Consider the following 13,358-nt stretch of genomic DNA (forward strand, 5'->3'; position numbering starts at 1 on the left):
TTGAAGGTGTTTATTCTCAGGAAGTTATAAGGAGTAAAACAAAGACAGAGCTATATATACACAGGGGCCTGGGGAATAGGGAAAAGATGGGAACATGTGGAAGTAGTCACTGATAATGACAAAAGGAGGTAAAACAGCCACAAGACACAAAGAACAAAAGACTACCAAAATAAAACAGGAAGTAACATGATAAGGAAAAATGAGAGACAGAGAAAAAGTCTTGACATAATTCAAGAGAACACAGGAGAGGCACAAAACACTGAAAAACAAAGAATTAAATATGAACCACAAGCAGAAAGTAGATTCCAAAGGGTAACAAAACTATAAGACAAACTGAGAACATAATCATAAAGAAACCAACCAGACGTTTTCTGCTGACTGCAAAGAATACAATACTGTAAATGTGGGCACAGAACACAGTGTCCATGACATTGAATGGTTTAGTTTGCAAAAATCAAGTTCTTTCTAAATATTATTCACTGTTAATAATTATAAATTGCAGTTGCAAGGATTTTATTTAATGATAATTCAGTTATACCTGTCTTTAACAGTCATAATGATTATATAACTTTATATGAATGTTTAAGAATGTTATAATCATTTCCACTTTAAAAAAAACATATTTAAATCATTAATCAGCGTTATCCTTTCATATAAAATAGAACATCAGATTGTGTCATAATTTATATAAATACATTCTCTCTGCTCTCTGAACTTAATGGATTATTAATTAATTATCCATTTACTAAATTCAGGTAACTTGTTACTGGTTTCTAAATGGATACATAGTTCAACATTTACTATAGACACATTATTAGGGAATTTTTGACTCGGGTCAAAATTGAACCAAACCAATAAGCACAGGCATGAAATATAAACAGTATGTGTTCCAGTTATAAGTTAACTAACAGCTAGTACAAATTACTTTAGACGTGTCAACAAAGCATAAAGGTTTTTTGAACATCAAATTGTAATTGCTGTTTAAACTTAACAAAACTATGTTTCTCCTTAGTGCTGAGCAGGTAACCACAGTTTCATATGAAAAAGAAAATAAACAATCCAAATAAAGTCTGAAAAAGACTTGATATTGAATAATTTTGTGAAATGCTGCTTTTAGATCATGAGTATTTGCTACTTAAACAGCATTCACTATTAGTTTATATGTGCCTATGCTGTTACAGACAGCATATAACTGTTCAAACAGGTGTCAGAGCAGTTTGTGGGTCAAATCTTGATTCCAGTAGGGGGCAGTGTAGACTGTCAAATAACTGTCGTTCATGTGAGATTTTATTATCAGTTGTTCTTATCAACAAGGTCTGGTTATATTTTGTGTTAGTTGGCATCATTATCAAGTTTGTAGTGCAGCAAATTTACATTATTGCCAATTATTGTTATGGATATTTTACACCAATTTTCTATTTAAATCTAGCAAAGTTTTTATCTTTATTATTCAAATCAAGTATTGCAAAGGATTTTGTCAATGAGAATCATTAATGAGGTAAAAGTGTGCTAAGGTGCACAAGATTACAGCATCATATTGGTCATGTGTGTCCAACCAGCCAAACCTCTGTTAAATATAAACTAGCTACAGGAGCCAATCACAGAGAGAAAGTAGGTATATAAGGAAGGACAAAAATAAAAAAATGATACAACATTATGGAGTTTTCTGCCACAGTGATCTTGGCAGGGCTAATCTTAGCTCTGCTGTGGCTGTTTAGTGTAAAAAGAAGGAAGTATCGCCTGCCTCCAGGACCTGCTCCACTTCCTCTTCTAGGAAACCTGCCACAAATAGACAAAAATGTACCTTTTAAAAGCATACTTAAGGTGAGTTTGGAATTTTTATTTATTTATTTATTAATTTTTAGCATTTTTCATATTGTTAAATTGTTCAGTAAGAATAAACAAGAGCACCCTCCATTACTGTTCTGGATTTTTATTTTAGCTGCATGCTGACGTTGCATAAATATAAACAAGGCTTTTTACTTTGTCTTAGTTCAGTGAAACCTATGGTCCTGTGATGACACTGTACATGGGCTGGCAGCGGACAGTGGTTCTGGTGGGGTATGATGCTGTGAAAGAAGCCTTGGTGGATCAGGCAGATGACTTCACAGGCAGAATGCCCGTACCATTTCTGTTCAAAGCTACCAATGGTTATGGTAACAAGACACCATATATCAGTTTGTACCTAAAGTACAAAAGAATGGGAAGAATGACAACTGTTATTGATGGAGTGATGGAATGTTTATCAGTGGAAATAAGTATAGAAAAAAGGAAAAACCTAATTGTCAGTTGTATATATAGAACACCAGGATCTAAGATTGAGATATTTAAGGATAATATGGACTTATTTACAAATATAAATCAGAAAAGAATGTTTATTTGTGGGGACTTTAATATTGACTTATTGAATCCAAATCATAATAAGAGTACAGAAGAATTTATTGATTCCATGTACAGCATCGGTTTATTTCCACTGATAACAAGACCGACCAGAATAACATCTCATTGTGCAACTCTATTAGATAATATATTTACAAATATAATAGAAGGAAAGATAAAAAGTGGGCTGTTAATCAATGATATAAGTGACCATTTACCAGTCTTTGCATCTTATAAATGCCATTATAAAGTGAACAACGATGGACATAAGATTATTTACAAAAGAATAAGAACAGAGAAGACCTTAAATTGTCTTAGAAATGAACTTTTAAAGCAAGATTGGAATATTGTGTATGAACAAACAGAAGTTAATAAAGCTTACGAAGGATTTTTAAGAACATTTAACACATTACTTGATAAAAACTGCCCAGTAATTGAAATCAATAGGAAACACAACTATGCAGGAAGACCATGGATGACAAAAGGACTACAAAATGCCAGCAAAAAAAAGAATACCCTATATCGAGAAGTCATAAAAAAGAGAACAATAGAAACTGAAATGAAGTATAAAACTTACAAAAATAAATTAACTAATATAATGAGATCCTGTAAAAGAGAGTATTACATTAAAAGGTTAGAACACAATAAAGATAACACAAGAGATATATGGAATGTATTAAACAGAATAATCAAAAATGAATCAAGGAATAATGATTACCCTGGGTACTTTATAGAAGGGACAAGAAGTATTAATAACATGGAAGAGATAGTAAATGGCTTTAATGAATTCTTCGTAAACATAGGGCCAAAACTGGCAGAAGAAATAAAGGTTGATGGAATAGAAAGGGACACTGGTGAAAATATTGAAAGGAATAGTAGCTCAATGTTTTTAAGAGCAGTGGAAGAGAAAGAGATTTATGACATAGTTAGAGGACTTAAGAACAAAACCAGTACAGACTGGAATGATATTGATATGGTAACAGTAAAGACAGTTATTGATGGTATCGTAAAACCATTAAAATATATATTCAACTTGTCGTTTCAAAAAGGAGTTTTTCCACAAAAAATGAAAGTTGCTAAAGTTATTCCCATTTACAAAACCGGTGAAAGACATCATTTTACAAACTATAGACCAGTGTCAATACTCTCCCAGTTCTCTAAGATACTGGAAAAACTCTTCATAAAAAGATTTGATAGTTTTGTGGAAAAATATGAATTAATGACAGATAGTCAGTATGGGTTCAGAAGCAACAGATCAACAGCTTTGGCACTGATAGATTTAATGGAAAAGATAACGGAATGTATGGATAATAAGAGGTATGCGCTCGGAGTTTTCTTAGATCTAAAGAAGGCGTTTGATACTGTTAATCATGAAATTCTATTAAAAAAACTGGAAAAGTACGGGTTTAGGGGAGTGGTTTTGGAATGGTTAAAAAGCTATGTAGGGAATAGGCAACAATATGTACAAATAAATGAATATAAATCTAATTTGATGGATATAGCTTGTGGAGTACCTCAAGGTTCAGTACTGGGTCCAAAAATGTTTATTATGTACTTAAATGATATCTGCAGAGTATCGGAGATTTTAAAGTTTGTAATATTTGCAGATGACACAAATATACTGTGTTCAGGTGTGGAGTTGCCACAGGTTTTGGGGATGATCACACAGGAATTAACGATATTAAAGAAGTGGTTTGATATAAATAAATTATCATTGAATCTAGATAAAACCAAATTTATGTTGTTTGGAAACCAAAAGAAAAACATCGAAGTAGAAATATGTGTTGACAATGTATATTTAGAAAGAGTAAATGAAATAAAATTTCTTGGGGTGATCATTGACCACAAGCTCTGTTGGAAGCCACACATTACTTATGTTCGGGGGAAATTGGCACGGGGCATTGCCGTCCTGGGGAAAGCAAAGCATATGTTGGATCAGAAAGCACTGCACATTTTATACTGTGCTTTACTACTGCCATATATGAGCTACTGTGTAGAGGTCTGGGGAAACACATACAAAAGTAACACACAAACAATAACTATAATACAGAAAAGGGCCATTAGATTAATAAATAATGTAGGGTACAGGGACCATACAAATGCACTCTTTGTCAAAATGCAAGCTATTAAATTCCAAGACTTGGTGAAGCTTAAAACAGCGCAAATAATGTATAAAGTAAGAAATAAATTGCTTCCCAAAGAAATCTGTAAATTGTTCATAGAAAGAGAAGGTGGGTATAACTTAAGAGGGAAATGGAATTTAAAAATACAAAGTGCTAGAACAACTTTAAGAACTATGTCTATCTCAATTGCAGGAGTTAAATTATGGAACAGTCTAACAGAAGAAATAAAAGACAGTCAAAACATAAAACAGTTTAAAGTAAAATATAAAAACCTAATTTTAAATAAGTATAAGAATGAAGAAAACGGGGTTAACCCAGGACGGTAATGTTGCTGGTAATGGTGTTGCGGTTCTTTTTTGTTTTTTTGTTTTGTTTTGGTTTGTTGTTTTTCCATAACTTGTGTATCTGCAAATATACACATTCTGTATTTTTCATATGAAAGAAACTATACTGTGGTGGGGCTTGCTAATTTCTTGTTTTTGATTTATGTATGTTATGTTTTGTTTTACTTCATATGTTTCATATGTTGTTTGTTTAATTTAAGACAAAAAAAAATTAAATGAATGAGAGGTAAAACTTGAGGGGGTAGGGACAAATAAGTAAATACTTCAGCCTACTCCTTTTCAAACAAATAATGGAATGATATTTTGTAATGATTGTGAAGGCACATGTTTGAAATGTTTGAAATAAAAATGAACTGAACTGAACTGAACTGAAGTTTTCAAGACGAGTGATTTCTTTGGCATGACTCTAAGTCAACTTTACATGAAAATAAAGAAATTTCAAATAATAGTTTGTGTAAAAGTTTTTCCTAATCTTGACATTTCATCTTCTCAGGTTTAGTAATCAGTAATGGGGAGCGCTGGCGCCAGCTGCGACGCTTCACACTCACAACCCTGAGAGACTTTGGGATGGGACGCAAGGGGATGGAAGAATGGATCCAAGAAGTCAGCCAACACTTGAGGGTTCACATACGTACATTTAAAGGTGCGTTTTTAGCTATTGTATGGGCACATATTACATACAGGGTGGATTTGAAAAATCATTCATTGCTCAATCATTGCTTCTCTCTCTCTTTTTCCAGTACAGTAGCTTGACTATGACAAAAAAGATTTCAATTCAATATTTACCTCAGAATTGACTGGCAGTTTAAGAAATAAAACATAATAACAAGAACATTTCTAAAACTCTTAATTTGTGCCTGCACAAGAAATAGGCTGTAGTAAGAAGCAAAAATAAATATGTAACAAAATGCACCAAATACACATAAAAGTGTTGATAAAATATGTCAAATAATTCAGTAACATTTGAAGTCTATCAGATTTTGCAATTAACATGCAAATCCTGCTTTGTCTGAACTCTTTAACGTTTGAACAGAAGACATGGAATATTGCATAACATGCTAAAACACTAAAGTATCGTTTATAGCGTCTGCTTGCTGTGACATGAGTGATGCACTTGGAAAGGATAAACTTATCCATGCCAATTTACAGTTATATGTTTTAATAAAATTATTTACTTTCAATTGTCATATCCACCTGAAAACTGAGGAAAAATGGATCTTTCAGTCAAACTTTTTTTGTGATTTGTGTGTCAGCTGCAGAGGACTTAACTGAATAGGCTAGGTCTCAGGAGAATATTATCAATAAAAGTTAATGATCTAACCACAAGTTTGGAGCAAAATCAGTTTATACAGAGTGGCCTATATAACAGAGAGTAAGTAGGCGTGAACACAGATAATTTTGTGCCATGCCTAGGAACTATGCTGCTGTTAATACTTAAAGTGTAATTACACTATAATGGAGTAATGCTGCTCTCTGGTTAGTCTGGGCCTTTATGTGAAGAGTTTGCAGCCTCAGAGTCCTCTCACAGTACAAACAAATGGGTTTCAGTGTATTTGTTCATCCTAACCTGGCTGTAGGTGTGTGTTTGTCTGCCTCTTTGTGTTAGCTTTGTGTTAACCTTGTGACTACTGGGGTACATGCTAGAAACAAACAATCCAAAAAAATACTTAAGTATTTACTCCATAGCAGACAGTGAAGTACAACAAAGTATTTGGCAAGTAGATTCCAATGAAGCAACATAGAAGGGTGGAAATTCAGCAATGGCAGGAGATAGCACATGCTGGTGGTAATAATAACACAGCTGGAGACTTGGATGAGCAACAATGATAAAGTGGACATGGCTGAGGGAGAATTTGAAAGGTAGAATGACAGAAAAACACTGAGATTTAAAGCACACAGAGCAGAGATTTTTTTGTTATGAAAATCAAATCAAATTAGAGAATCAGCGTGATGATGAAAGAATTCGATTTAAAAAGAGGAAAGCAGAAGTGAGAAAAAGAAAAGAATTGCAATCCAAAAGCCCAAAAATCCAGACAGATGATTTCATTATTGAACTTCATGATATCATCATATGATAATTAACCTTAGTGGACTTCAGTTGATTAATGTGAAGAACTTTTTTTGTTTATCATAATGCTCTCTTTTGTCGGTTGTTGTGAAAGTGTAAACAGCCGAATGGCCAGTATATTTGTGGAGCAGACAAAGAAGCAGAATAACAAGAAACAAGACTGGAGTACAACAAAAAGCGAGTTGTTTATTTTGGCTGATGAAAACACAAAAGCAAAAGGCAAAGGCAAAAACTAAACTATAACCTAAACTGGGAAACACTAAGACTAGACAAGAAAAACATTAACATGAAAAGGAGCGTGCAAAAACTGAGACTAAAGACAACATTAAATCCATGGATCATAAGGAGAGGAAAACAGACGACCTGACAGTGAACAAAGGGAGACAGAGGAGTTAAATACACAGAAGGGTAATGTGGGAAGTGGAAACATATGGGGAACACAGCTGACACAAATCAACATGACACCAAAGGGCAAGCAAAACTAATACTGAACATGGAACACAAGACCGTCAAAATAAAGCAGGAAACGTGGAGAGATGTAAACTGGGAAGCACAAGCTTGACACAAGGTTCAAGAGAAAGCAAACATGAGAGACAGACAGAGGGACCGAGGGAGAACAAGAGTGAGGGAGCACTAGAGAGAGAGGGAGACTTAAACAAGGGGCACTTGAGAAAGAGGGAACGAGACATGACAGAAAGGACAGACATGGGACAGGAAGGGGAGACGAGACACCTGGACCAGACAACATGGAAGCAAATGTAACTAAGCATACTGCCAATGCTAAGAATAAGTTAATACTAAATAATAGAAAACTACATCCATGAAGTTTTCTATTTTTCTTTTATTTAGTGCCAACCACCCATCCATGGTGCAGCACAGTTGCACGGTGGTCAGCTGTTGCCACACAGCAGGAAGGTCAATTCCATCATCAGGCTGGGATCTTTCTGTGTGCAGTTTGCATGTTCTTGCATGTGTTTGTGTGGGTTACCTCCGGGTACTCTAGCTTCCTCCCACCATCCAAAGACATGCAGTTTGTGGGGATAGGTTAATTGATTAATCCAAATTGCCCATAGGTGTGAATGCTGGAGTGAATGTGAGCGCGAATGGTTGCCTGTCTCTGTGTGTTAGCCCTGCGACAGACTGGTGACCAGTCCAGGGCGTACCCTGCCTCTCGCCCTATGACAGCTGGGATAGGCTCCTGCGACACTGAAAAGGATAAGCGGAAGCGAATGGATGGATGCATCATTCCAAACAAAAAATTCACAAAAAGACCATAAACTTGAAAATGCTGGGTCACAGACCCAGCCAACTGACAGAAAGTTTCTTACTGTCAAATCTTTCTTCAAAAGAAACTAAACTAAATTAGATGATTTATTTAAATAAAAACCTAACATTTGCATTTTTAATTCGTAACTTTGCAAACTATTTCCAACTGTCTTTTTCCTTTTTTCTCCAGGTAAACCATTTGACCCCCAATTTTTGTTAAGCAGCACTGTTTCTAATGTGATCTGCTGCCTGGTTTTTGGGGAACGCTTCAGTTTTGAAGACAAGCAGTTCCTGCACCTTCTGACCATCATAACTAAGATCATAAGGTTCAACAGTACTCCTCTTGGTCAGGTCAGTGGACATGATTACAAAAAAATTAACATATAAAAAAAATACAACAAACATACTGATCAGATAGTTCTGCATTTTTTACCTCCAAACCAACAACGCTGAAGTGTCACAGTTAGCACTGGCCAACCGTGGGGATGTGAGGAAGGAGGACCCAAATGCTAGACTCTTTATGATAAACAGTGCCTTTATTTACAGTGGTGTAAATAATACACAGAATAATAAATCCCAGTGTGTTCCCTTGACTCCCATGTCGTGTCTTCCACCCACAAGTCCGTGCTCTTCTGCTCCTGTGTGTCCGCGCACCCAGTGCTCGCTGCTCTTGTCTTCCATGCTCCTTCCTGGAGAAAATAACAAAGAAGCAACCGTCAGGACACTCAGGCATGCACTCACTTAACTTGGCTCACGAAGCCCACTAACATGGAGTCTCACACAACGATCCCACACCAAGACGACCAAGACGCGCTCATCCACACTCTTAAGTAGCTCCCCGACTAGGCTTCATTAGCTGCAGGTGTGTGTGATCATCTGCTTTAGGTGTGGCCAGTCTCCAGACGGGACACACCCACCAGGCCTGCCTGAAACCCAGTGCTCACTCACAGACACATCCACTTGCCTATACATACAAGCATGGAGAACACAAGAACAGCAGCACAGTGCAGCCAACATACATAATATATTATATCAGTCCATAGCTGCTCATGGACCCTGGGTCGCTCAGATCCAGGTCCCTGACACGAAGTGTGTTGTCTAAAGAATTAATACTCAGTAATACTGATTGCATATTTTCATACGTCTTTAGACAAATAAAGCTGCTGTGTTTTTCCCTCCTGAAGATGTACAACATCTTTCCCCGGCTCATGGAGCATCTTCCTGGCTACCACCAAACTATTTTTGGGCATGCAGAGGAGGCCAGAGATTTTATCGAGAGGAAAATCCAAGAGCACAAACAGACACTGGACCCCAGCTCCCCCAGAGACTACATTGACTGCTTCCTCATCAGAATTAATCAGGTTGGAAAGAACTGAAGGATCAGTTGCTTTGTTTAGGGCACTTTGCATTGTGTCGTTCTTTTTTCCGTATTTGCATTAAACAGGTTGGAATTATTTAAACTATATTTCGAGCTGGTCTGTTATGTGCTGCTAAACAGCCATTTGAGTATTTTAAATTTGGTTTCTGTTGAGACAACAATATTCCTAATTTGTCTCCTTAGGAAAAGGACAATCCCTCAAGTGAGTTCAATTATGACAACTTGGTTTCTACTGTACTGAATCTGTTTGTTGCTGGAACAGAGACCACCAGCTCCACCCTGAGATATGCTCTCAGTGTGCTGATTAAATACCCCAAAATACAGGGTAGGTGTACAGAAAAAAGTATTACCAACTTGCTTTTAGCCCTAAATATATTATAGTTAGGGATAAGTCTGTTTGTGAATCTAAAACTTAGCAGTCATTACAAACAGATCAGAGCGGTTATAGTTTTTGTTTTGCTTTGTCCAGAGAAAATGCAGCAAGAGATTGACACTGTAATTGGAAAAGATCGTTGTCCCAGGATGCACGACAGGAAGTCCCTCCCATTTTCAGATGCTGTCATCCATGAGGTCCAACGTTTTCTTGACATTGTGCCCTTCAGCGTACCTCACTATGCACTGAATGACATATCCTTCAGGGGTTATACAATCCCAAAGGTATTCTTAATTCCAAGACATTATACGTATTACAGTCAGTATTAAGTCCATTGTGCATCATGTCAGGGGTTAATGTCAAAAGTATTAAAAGCATCAATAGACTAACAACATATTTGTTCTGAACAGGACACTGTAATTATTCCTTTCTTGCACTCTGTGCTGAAAGAGGAAAAGCAATGGGCCACTCCCAGGTTCTTCAATCCCCAGCACTTCCTGGACCATAACGGCAACTTCAAGAAAAATCCTGCATTCATGCCATTCTCTGCAGGTACATAAAGTCCTGACACAGTTGATAAATTATACAATTTTCAGCTGTAGCTCTATATAAATCAGCTAACCTGGCCTCAAGGCACTTATTATTGTAAGGTAGAAAGCCTAAATTAATAAGAACAAGCAATTTTGGTTACCATAGAGTGATTTGTGATTGTGTGTCTTTACAGGGAAGAGAGCGTGTGTTGGCGAGTCTCTTGCTCGTATGGAGCTTTTTATCTTCGTAGTCTCACTGCTGCAGGATTTCACCTTTTCCTGTGAAGGAGGCCCTGACAGTGTAGACCTCGATCCAGAGTACAGCAGCTTTGCCAATTTACCTCGAAGTCATCAAATCATAGCTACAGCACGTTAAAATGAGAGCCACTCAGTCTGTCATCATTTGCAGCACTATCACTGACATGGATCTCTACAACATGCTGCATTGCGTTAATGTGGTGCAGTAACATTAAATGCACAATTAAAAGTAGAGTTAAATGAATGTGCAATAAATTTTTGCTGTTATGTCTGTGATATAGAAAAAAGACATGAAATAATAATAATATAAGTGAGATGTCGGGTTTTAGCTGGGAAGGCATGATTTCAAATAATGTGCTGAATCTAAGTTCTAAGAGTTTCTGTAGTGTTTTAAACTAAATAGTGAATTTACTGACAAATTGTTGTTGTTGTTGTTTGTTTTTTTTGTTTCTTTCATTTTTTTTTTTTGTCAAAACACAAACACAGAAACACGATAAAGTTACTCATAGGTTTTATATAATAATTTCAACAAGTCTTTCAGAGTTGATGATAAAGAATATCCACGCCCTGAGTCATTCCTGTGAATCATTAACGTGCAATCTTGGTGAAGAGGACGGAGCTGTTTTACATGTTTTGATTATAGAAATCAGGTCAAATGTTGTAATAGCTGTTTGGCAATGAAATGAGAAATAGGTGTACTAAGGTGAACAGGAAGATCACATGGCTCACCTGTGCTCTAATGCGGTGCTCCTGCCAACTCTCTGTCAAACATAAACTAACTAGCAATGAGTATAAACAAACAAGTAACAGAATACAAAGGTTATCTAATAGATGACAGTTGGAATTTTGCTGTATTGCATAGCTCATGTATGAAACCTGCTTTGCCTGTACTCTTTATTCCTTATGTATATCTGGATGCAGTGGATTCAAAATAAAGATACTACATAACCTGCAAAAGCATTACAGCTTCATGCATACCCTTGCTTTTCTAAGAAATCAAAAAAGATCTTTAAAACAAAATTTTAACTGTAACAAATAGCAGTTAATTGTTGCACCAGAGTGGATCAATATATTCATTGTAACCACACTATTACAACACCAACAGTCACAATATCAATAAATGTTAATGATTGAGGAGCTTTAAAAAGGTTACACTGAGTGACCTATGTGCCAGACAGCCAGTGGATGTCCAAGTAAACACATAGGCAACATTATGTCATGTCAGACAAAGCTAAAGACAATACTGTAAATACTGACAGCATTTACAAGTACTGACATGGTAGACCTAAAGTTAATCATTTGAAAACACAATATAATTTTTGGGTTTTTCTATGTATATATTATTGCTGGGTCTGCCTTAAAATATAAATTGTTGTGATTTGGGGCTGTATAAATAAAATTGAATTGAAAATTGAATTGAATTGAATTGAAAATGGTCAAAGCATACCATCAGAGCAGCCTGTTATTACTACTTGTAGAGTGCTCCAATAGAATCCCCATTAACTTAAGAAAAACTAGTCATCCTCTAGTATAGAATTGAAGGATATCTGTCTTCTTCCAGAAGCACATTGCTTTATTCTTTGAAGTCAACCTTCATATCTGCTTGTTTTTGCATTGTCATCATGATGCTGAAGCACCATGTCTTTATTTTAGGGCTTTATGTTAATATACAACTGTTTTCTATCAATAATTACAAATGTCATGCTCATTGTTTGCAGTATGACATGACTAGTGGGTTTAATTTTTTTCAAAATAAATGATGTAAAATCTAAAAAATATATTATCTCTGTTTATGGTGTTGAAATTAATAAAAAAAAATGAATAGTGCATTTACTAATTTCAGGTAACTTGTTGCTGCTTTCTAAATTGATACATAGTTCAAAATTTGGTATAGACACATTATGAGGGATTCCTTGACTTGGTTCAAAATGGAACCAAACCAAATGCAAAAGCAATATAAACAGTATGTGTTGCACTTATAAGTTAACTAATAGCTAGTACAAATTACTTTAGGCCTGTCAACAAAGCATATGTTTTTATGTAAACACCTAGTCTTGAACATTAAATTGTAATCACTATGTTTCTCCTTAGTGCTGAGCAGGTAAACCCAGTTTCATATGAAAAAGAAAATAAACAATCCAAATAAAGTCTGACAAAGATTTTTGTGAAATGTTCCTTTCAAATTTAGATCATAAGTATTTACTACTTTAACAGCATTCACTGTAAACATATTTTATGTTTCTACGAGTGAAGCACAGTATTGGATTGCTTGGATTCATTTCACAGAGTTGATTGGTTTGGTAAGAGAGCAGATTTGTATTAGAAACTGAACCTATTTTATAATAGTTACGTATGCTGTTGCAGACAGCGTGTAAATGTTCAAACAGGTGCCAGAGCAGTGTGTGGGCCAAATCTTGATTCCAGTAGAGGGCAGTGTAGACTGTCAAATGAGGATGGTTTACATGTTTTGACTTTATTATTCAAATCAAATGTTGCAACATCTTTTTGTCAATGAGCATCATTAACAAGGTAAAAGTGTGCTAAGGTGCACAAGATTAAAACATCACATTGGTCATGTGTGTCCAACCAGCCAAACCCCTGTTAAATATAAACTAGCTACAGAAGCCAATCACAGAGAT

At 35.8% G+C, this 13,358-nt stretch overlaps 1 protein-coding gene across 1 annotated transcript; it reads left to right on the forward strand.

The window, feature by feature from the left end:
* Positions 1 to 1,635: 1,635 nt before the first annotated feature.
* Positions 1,636 to 11,679, forward strand: LOC147315061 (cytochrome P450 2G1-like). Its single transcript, XM_086262270.1, has 9 exons — positions 1,636 to 1,824; positions 1,994 to 2,156; positions 5,340 to 5,489; positions 8,371 to 8,531; positions 9,365 to 9,541; positions 9,742 to 9,883; positions 10,028 to 10,215; positions 10,342 to 10,483; positions 10,656 to 11,679. The coding sequence occupies exons 1-9, from the start codon at positions 1,657 to 1,659 to the stop codon at positions 10,835 to 10,837; spliced, it is 1,473 nt and encodes a 490-aa protein (XP_086118396.1). The 5' UTR covers positions 1,636 to 1,656; the 3' UTR covers positions 10,838 to 11,679.
* The last annotated feature ends 1,679 nt before the right edge of the window (positions 11,680 to 13,358 follow it).

The sequence above is a fragment of the Aulonocara sp. 'chitande type north' Nkhata Bay genome, linkage group LG14, assembly GCF_057382095.1.
Source record: "Aulonocara sp. 'chitande type north' Nkhata Bay isolate Kocher_YH1m ecotype deep benthic linkage group LG14, A_spYH_male_GT1.1, whole genome shotgun sequence".
Classification (NCBI taxonomy): Eukaryota; Metazoa; Chordata; class Actinopteri; order Cichliformes; family Cichlidae; genus Aulonocara; species Aulonocara sp. 'chitande type north' Nkhata Bay.